This window comes from Mus caroli, chromosome 12 (assembly GCF_900094665.2).
Source record: "Mus caroli chromosome 12, CAROLI_EIJ_v1.1, whole genome shotgun sequence".
Taxonomy (NCBI): Eukaryota; Metazoa; Chordata; class Mammalia; order Rodentia; family Muridae; genus Mus; species Mus caroli.
In genome coordinates, this window is record NC_034581.1 from 76,333,518 (window position 1) to 76,342,375 (window position 8,858).

The window sequence follows — 8,858 nt, forward strand, 5'->3', positions numbered from 1 at the left end:
AAATCCGCCTGCCTCTGCCTCCCGAGTGCTGGGATTAAAGGCGTGTGCCACCACTGCTTGACTCTTCCTCATTTTTATTTGTGATTTTTTTTTTTCTAATTTTTCTTCTTAGGCTTGTTTCCATTTTTCACATTTCTCTTTTTCTTGTATCTCTAAAACCCTTTTCTTTGAGAAGATATAAGAAGCTATCATGGCTATCAAGATTGGAATAATGATTGCCAATGTGGTAATATTCATAATTGGAAAGGTATCAATTTCAGTTATGTCATTTATCTGTTCTCTCTCTCTCTTTTTCTGTATTCAAGCCTTTGACTATCTCTCAGAGTTCCAGTATATCTGCCAGATGTCCCACCTTCTAGTCCTGCTTTTGCTAATAGGCCATCAGACGTTTATTGATAGGTGATGGTTCTACACAGTACCTAAAAGATTATCCCTACGTATGCAGTGCCTAGTACAGCGTAAGTGCTGTGTAAGTATGTGTTAGGCTGTGTTGTTTAGAGAAGTATGGCAAAAATAAGCTTGTTTATGTTTGGAACAACTGGAACTTTTTCTTAGCTTATGTTATTCTATGTGTATGAGTATCTGCCTGTATATATGTGCACCCTGTGTGTGCCAGGTGTCCATATTGGTTAGAAGAAAGAGTCAGGTCTCTAGAGCTGGACTTCTGGATAATTGTGAGTCTTGGTGCTGGGACTGAACCCCAGTTCTCTGCAGGAGCAGTAACAACTGTTATGGCTGACCTGCCTTTCTAGTTCTGTATTTTTTACCCATGAACATCTTTATTTTTCTGTGCCACTTGCCCAGTTACAGCTCTCTCCTGCTTTCCTTTGTGTATTGGCAATAGGACTTGACTTTTAAAAGGCTTAAACATCTTTACATAGATTACACTGCTACTGGTATTACAACTTATCATGTATAAATAATGAATGCCTTGCCAAGAAGCTGTTGAAGATAGGAATAAATGTGGAATGAATGAAACCAAGTAAATCAGAAAAAAAAAAAAATCCCTTAGTGAAGTACAAATGAATTGTTCTAAGGCAAATAGAATTCCTAGTAAAAGCATTGTATTGTATACATATGGCATTGTAATTCAAATTACTAGTACTGAAGCAGTTGATATGTAAGTTTATGTAGATAACGAATAACAGCTTTTAATATATACTCAGTTCTGAGGTAAAGATTTAGGTGAATAAACTGAACAAGATTATTTAAAGAACCAGTAGGAAAATAATATCCCTAAACATACTTTATATAACAATTTAACTGTGAAGATCTTATTCAAAATTATAAACCCAAATGCCTTCAAAGCCCCAACTTAACAAAAAGAAAAGTTTGTAGGAACACTCTGTGAAGTGTGTAAGATGATTTCAGTGTACCAGCTATGTCCTTGGGCTTCGAGTGTCTCTCAAGCTCTGCATCCTGTACCTCTGGTGCCAGTGCCTTCTTCTCATTGCTGCTTTGGGCTACCCATTTCTAAATTCTGGTACTACCATTGACTTGATGGCAAGTGGAATGTAGTGTATTTTGTAGTTTAGTCACTTTTGGATGGGCATAAATTTTGACCACTGTTTCCTTAAGAAATCCATTCATCTGCAGCTAAAAATATAAATATTTTATGAGGTAGCATAAGTGTGGGGTGCAAACATAAGATAGTAGCTAGTATTCATAATAATTCCATTTGAATTAGAGAAAAAATTTCAGAATTGAAACTATTTGTTAATTTGTTGCCTTTATGGAAGATGCTTTCTAAGTTCGTTAGAATTTCCTAGCCAGACCTGTCTCTGACGTTAATCTGACCTATTGTGTGGTTGGACTTAGAATATTTTCCCTTGAACCTCAACATTGGGCCAGTGTTTCTCCTTTGCCTGTGTAGTGTCATAGTCGGAGGAAAACATCTAACTAGAGTGCTGTACCTCAGTCCCCAGGAGAGAGGCCGGCAAGAGGGCCAGGTCCCCAGGGTCACAGCTGCTGCTCTCAGGACCTTTTCTAAGACCCCTAGGGGCAGCATGTGTGTGACAATTGGAAGGCCTAATGAAAACATTCTTCTTACCTCAGCTCCCTCTCATCTTGATGAGCAATCAGTTTATAAGTTTGCAGTCAATATTTGGTTGCTGAGCCTCCTTCCAACATTGTTTTTTTAACCAGGGCCAGAGGTGGCCTAGCTGTAAACTTGAATTGCATGCATCGGAGGATTCTCTTTTCTGCCCTTCTTGTTGAATAAGCCAAAGTGATCTTTGCACATAGTGGTGAAGTACATGTCCCCCAACTGCATAGCTCCGGGAACACAGTAGATGGAGCACAGTATCCTTTCTACCCAGCACAGCTCTAGGTGCCTAGGAAAAACTAGAATACAGAGCTAAGTGCTCACTTACTCGAGCAATTGCACAGAGTGATCAGTGGTTTCCCCAGACAGTCACCTGTACCCTTAAAAATAGCTGTAGGTCTGGCTGAAGTTCTGATGGAGCTGAAGGGGACTGCTCTCATCCAAGAGTTTGTGACAGTGCTGTCACTGCGGACGTGTGCTGGACAAACACTACCAATGCACTGCATTCCAGGTCTCTTGACTCTGAGAAAGGATCTCATTGGGTTGTTTGAGCTGGGCATGATCTTACCGTAGTCTAGGCAGGCCTTGAATTTGTGATCCTCCTGACTTAAGCTTCCTCATTAGCTAGCATTAGCAGGCCAGGTATGGTGAATATTTAACTTTTATTCCTCTTTGTACAAGAGGTTGTCAGAACTGACAGAAGTTTAAAGCCAAGAAAAAAAAAACGAGTTTTTGTTTTCAGATATTCTAGTGATGGTGTGAGTTCACTAGACACAGTGACCTTTGGCTGGTCACAGCCAGGGTTCCCATAGAAATGTATGGGCTTAACAGGAATAATCTGGGTTGATCTAGTATTTTGAATCTAGAAGCAAAAGTATTCATTAACTTTTTTTTTTTTTTTTTTTTAACAGCAGATACTACATATCATAAGACAATAAAGTATAGCCTTAGGGCTGTGTCAGTTTTATTTATCAGTTTGCAAATTATAACATGTTCTTGAAATTAAACATTTCAAGAACATTATCTAGTTTAAGGGAGAGAATTGTGAACTTTGGAATATTTATTTTGAAAAGCTAACAATGTTTTTTTTTTTTTTTTTAAGTTTCCTTAATGTTTTTTAGAGAGATAAAACTTGGTCTTCGTGTTTTTATCTATTTACATTTTCTTTTATTGTATTGTTTCTAGCCCTTGGTCGGTGTCTGTTTAAACATGGTTACGTAGTGATATAAGGCTTTGGGACCGTTTAGTGATTCTGGGGAGCCAGTTATACTCAGGAATGCTGAGGCAGTGTTTCCTCGTATACATTGATACATTTTCCCACTAAAGGGGGAAGATACCAAAAGGGAGGTTATGTCTGTAATTACAGCTTCCTGTAGATATGCTGTGTACTTTTGCCAGAAAATGTTTTATAACTACCCTGAAAAATTACTTAAAGTCCTTCACCCAGAGCCTAACCAAGATGAGCTCTGCAGAGTTTTGTTGTCAGAGGACAGGTTAAGTGCCTTCACTTTAGAAGCATGTGCCCATCGTAGAAGAGTGGGTCCTGGCAGCTGCTTTGTGCCCATCAAAGAAGAGTGGGTCCTGGCAGCCGCTTTGTGCCCATTGTAGAAGAGTGGGTCCTGGCAGCCACTTTGCTTTGCAGTTGGGGGAACCTGGTGCTGGGGAAGTTCTGGGTTTGCATTCAGCAAGTCAGGGAGAAGTGCTGATGCTTTGCATAAGGTCTCCATTGGTTAGAGAAGAAAATAGACCATGCTACCCTGGAGTCACCAGGTGTGTGTAGCTCAGGCTGGCTTTCTTCCTCTTCCCAAATGCCACCAGACCCAGTCAGTGCTTAACCTTATTTCATGGTCGTTAAGAATCAAAAGTGCTATTTTGTGACATTGGCTGTAGCGTTTCACTGTAACACATTGTGCTCCTATGTGCATACCTGCCTGTGGGCATTCTTGTTTTATGACAGCAGAGTGAGCGTAATAGCAGGTCATCTGGAGATTAGAAATTACTTGTCGGGCTTTACACACGCATGCACACGCACACACAATGCACATACAATCTGCTGATGGGCTCAAAGTCACAACCAGAAAGGAGTTAGTGGGACTGTTATATATTCTGAGGCTGCCTGTGATTAACTATATTGTACCATATAACAGAAATTAGCCAGAGGAGAGGATTTTGAATGTTTTCATCACAAAGAAGTGTTAAGTGTTTGAGATAGTGAATAACCCAAACTTTCTTGAGTTGATCAGTACACAGTAAGTAAATGTATCAAAACAGTACACTGTGACCCACAAAGATGGACAGTTACTGTCAGATGTTTTTAAAATGCTTTAAAAAATGTTTTGTTTTGTTTTTTAATGCTGACTCCTGACTCTAGAGATAAATTACCCTTTAATGTCCTTCTTTGAGACCAAGCAACTGACTTCTTTGTACCTTGGCTTTTCTGTCTGTAAAATAGGAGATTAAGAGCCAAGCTCATGAACTGGCCAAGGGTTGAATGAGTTGCAGCTACATAAAGCACTTAGAAATGCACACCGTACACCGAAGCTGAGATGTTTCTTATCACTCCGACATAGACATAGACTATCAGTGGATGGAGAGTGTCTGGAGACACACTAAGGAGGTGGGCAGCCCTGGACCCAGACACAGCACAGCACAGGCAGTGAGCGGGGGTCTCTGCTTTGGGTCTGAAGGAGGTACCTGTCATCCAAGAGCAGATCTGACCACCAGTGTGCTGGTCTCGGGAGAATCACTCACTTGATGTTTAGAACTGGATATAAGGGTATATCACAGCTGGTAGTTCTACTCCAAACATTTCTGTGATGCCAACTGGCTTCTAAACAGAGTCCTGTCAGGAATATCTTAGAAAGTGTGCATAGCTTCAACCTTCTACTCCTGGAGGAAGTATTACAATGTCTTATGTTAGGAATAAGCTCCCAGAGTCAGAGAGGACTGTGTTGTGAACTGTGTTGTGAGTGGGTCTGTCTCTGCCTGGTTCTAAGCATTGGAGAAGGACACAACAAAATATTCATCTGTCTCCCTCCCTCCCGTCTGTCTGTCTCTCTTTGGCTTTGGTATGTGCATGTGTGAAGAAATATGTTGATGTTAGGTGTCCTCCATCCCTCTCCACCTTGTAAACACAGACAGGGACTCTCACATAAACCCAGAGCTTTCCTCTCCGGTTTTCTCTTCCCTTTCCTAAATTGCAAAATGAATTATACTTCTTTATATGCAGTACAATTTAATACATGAAGCAAAATACTCTGTTAACACTAATGATCAACGTCCCTGATTTCCACGTGGCATACTGTTGAAATCCTGGTAAATAAATCAATAAAAAGACCCCTACAGGAATCAGACTAACAGTTATCTCCAAACAGTGGAGCTTTTCTCACCAGTAGTCAAATCAGCATCTATAACAGTGGGACAAAAGGCAAGCCTGCCAGCCGTGCTCACTCAGAAGACCAGTTCTCTTCCAAGTGTAAAGACTGACTTTGCACGTCCCAGACCTGGCTTAACTGTTCACCGCTGCATACCCAGAACACCATGGAGGCCACGTTCTTCTCTGTAGAGCACCGGAACGATCCGAATGGACGTGGCCTCTCAGCCTGATTGCTGAGGTGACCCTCCACCTGAAGATGCTTTTGTGAGGCCCCCCTCCTTTCGCTCCACAATGGTGTTCTGGTGGAAGTTGGCTGACTCTTGGTTGTAATCTTCACAGTTCCAAAAGTGTTGGCCAAACCGAAGTGTAACATCATATCTAAAAGGATATTCTCAGGGTGTGAAGCACTTTCTGTACTTTGTGTGATGCCCACATTGACTCTTGTGGGAAAGAAAACTTCCTGTCTTTGGTGTGTGTCCACATTGACATAACAGCCAAACTGGCTATGACTGTGTTTTTCCTGTTCTAGCCAAAACAATGTAGAAATTGTTCAAGTACATTATTGTTTGGTGCATTGTGTCCCCTCAGTGTCATCTTTAGGGCTAGGGAAGTCACTACATGCCAGGCCATTCGATTAGTCTCTACTTTTGTGATAGTCAAACAACCAGCGTGGAAGAAAATTGATACAACTGCAGTGGCTAGGTCCTTTGTGCCTCTTTCAGAATCAGGAGTGATAAAAGCATAGTTACATTGGCAGAGAAGGGACATTACCTTGACTTAAATCATTTTGCTCCTGTTCCTCTGGACGGGTGTCAGGGCAGTGACTGAGCCAGCCTGGCACAGGCAGGCCTGTAGTGTGGGGCTCTTGATCATCGTTGTGCAGGGCAGCAGTCCCCCAGGTACAGGCCCTCCCTGCCGGGCTTCACTCTGACTCGTTCTCCAGCTTGCCGCCTTCTCATGAAGCAACTTGGTTCTAACCAGAATGGCTCCTCCAATGCTACTGCTAATGCACTAGTGTCCTTGCAGGGGCTCCTGGGGCCCTGCCTGGATGACCTGGGGACAGCAGCAGACTGGTCTCAGTGAGACCCATGCCCCTCCACATGGCTGCAGAGCCCAAGGCTGGTTATGGCCACCTTGCTACCCTTGAGACTTGGACACTACCCAGGGTGTTGGAGACTTCTTATCTTTTAAAAGAAATGGGAACCATCTTTTGAGTGAATAGTACCATAGATTCATTATAATTTCAATCGCAGATGACAACAGCTGTCTGAAAATATTAAATGGGAAACTGCAGAACTAGCCTTCAAACGAAGCACTGTTGTGAGTAGGTGCCATTGTGCCCAGCAATGGCACCATCGTTTTGGACATGGGTCCTCACTGTACATACACTCCATTCACCAGTTAGTTTGTGTTGCTCTTGGTTTCTGCTCCACTGTGGCTAGACTGCCCCAGTGTGTTCAAGTACTTTCTGCCCTGTCTAGTTTTATATTACCTTGACACAAGCTAGAGTTATCTGAAAGGAGGGACCCTCAGTGGAGAAAATGCCCCCATAGGATCCAGCTGTAACACATTTTCTTAGTGAGTGACTAATGTGGGAGGACACAGCCCGTTGTGGGTGGTGCCATCCCTGGGCTAGTGGTCCTGGGTGCTATAAGAAAGCAAGATGAACAAGCCAATAAGCAGCGCCCCTCCATGGCCTCTGCATCCACTCTGCCTACAGGTTCCCGCCCTGTTTAGAGTTCTGTCCTACTTCTTTTAGTGATGAACAGTGATGTGGAAATGTAAGCCAGATAAACCCTTCCCTACCCAGCTTGCTTTTTGGTCATGTTGTCTCTTCACAGCAAGAGTGATCCTAAGTAAGGTAGGGCCCAAAGCTCCAGTGTAGCGGTGGTGATGACTCGGATAAACTGAAGGGATGGGGGAAGTTGCTTTCTTAAGGTGAAAAGCTGAAAGTTCTTAAAATGTGCATGCTGACTATTCACTTCATCCTGTGCCTAATTTATAACTAACTCTCTCATATGTGCAGGAAAGCACGTGTGCATAAGGTCTGGGTTTGGTGCTGTCTACTTTGGGGGCCTTGGAATGTATCGTGTCTCCTCATGGATAAGGAGAGACTTCTATTCAGTGGTATGAAATATTGTACACAATTTCCACACTGTCCTCAATTTCCTCATCTTCCAAAATTGAAACTGTATTAAGCAACACCTTCCTCTCCTACCCTCCCTCCCTCCCTCCCTCCCTCCCTCCCTCCCTCAGATAACTGCTCTTCTGCTTCTTGTTGTGTGAGTTTGGTTATTTAGATACTTCATGTACATGGATTCATCAAAAATAGTTTGATTTTAATATTGTCTTATTTCACTTAGAATGTTCTCAAGGCTCACGAATGCTGTGTATGACAGAATTCCTTTGCTTTTTGATGTGGAGTACCCTTTCACTGTGTGAATATACATGTCATTATTCGTCTGTTGATAGATGTTTGGATTGTTTGTACCCATATGTAAATAATGCTGCTATGCACACGTTGTGGAAAACCTCCTTTTTCAGTTCTTTTGCGTGTATAAATACGAGTAGGATTGCTAGATGATATGCAGTTCCATTTTTAATGTCCTAAAACCATCATTTTGTATAGGTGTGCATGTATATGATTCTTGAGTGGGGGTGCACATGCGGAAGTCAGAGGACAGGATCTTTTATGGGTTCCAGAGATTGAACTCAAGTCACTATGCTCGCATGGCAAGCACATTTTCCTCCTGAGCCATATTGTCCCATTTTTAACTCTGAGAAATTGTTATAGTATTGTCATAGGGGCTATCATATTTGCTTTCTACCAGCCATGTCCACCATCTGGCCATGTTGTCGGGGCTGCTCTCAGATCCCTGATTCTCCTTTTCCCTCTCAGACGTTGAGAACAGATTTTTGTTTTTGTTTTTGTTTTTTTTAGTGTTGCCATTGTTTGGGTCAGATGACTTTGAATGTGGTTTAATATGTATTTCTGTCCCTCCAACTTTTATGAGGCATGTCAGTGATGTACTTGTCATTCTGTTACCCTTAAACTACACACTACTGGGTTGTGCTTGCACTACTTTGAGGACCTGGATATTACTGTACAATAAACAGATATCAGGAATCATAAAACCAAGTAATTAACATAGCAGGGAAGGAGCCCCCCTAGCTTGTCTTCTTTAACTTTATTCCCATACAGTTTTGTACTGAGAAACAGAAGGTTGTAAAGACCCACTGTCTAGAGCTGGCTCTGCCATCCCATAATCAGCTCCAAACGCTGACACCATTGCATGCACTAGCAAGATTTTGCTGAAAGGACCCTGATATAGCTGTCTCTTGTGAGACTATGCCGAGGCCTAGCAAACACAGAAGTGGATGCTCACAGTCAGCTATTGGATGGAACACAGGGCCCCCAATGGAGGAGCTAGAGAAAGT

The 8,858-nt window shown here is 42.3% G+C and overlaps 1 protein-coding gene across 8 annotated transcripts in view; it reads left to right on the forward strand.

Annotated features, from left to right (window-relative positions):
- The window catches only part of Pcnx1 (pecanex 1), a 144,090-nt gene that overhangs the window by 24,566 nt on the left and 110,666 nt on the right, over positions 1-8,858 (forward strand). The window contains exon 1 of one of the 8 annotated variants that reach the window (XM_029484752.1): positions 7,426-7,547. The exons of the other annotated variants lie outside the window; for them this stretch is intronic. Coding sequence (XP_029340612.1) covers positions 7,503-7,547 — 45 coding nt within the window. The 5' untranslated portion in view covers positions 7,426-7,502. Of the gene's footprint in view, positions 1-7,425; positions 7,548-8,858 lie in introns of those variants that run through there. 8 annotated transcript variants of the gene reach the window in all.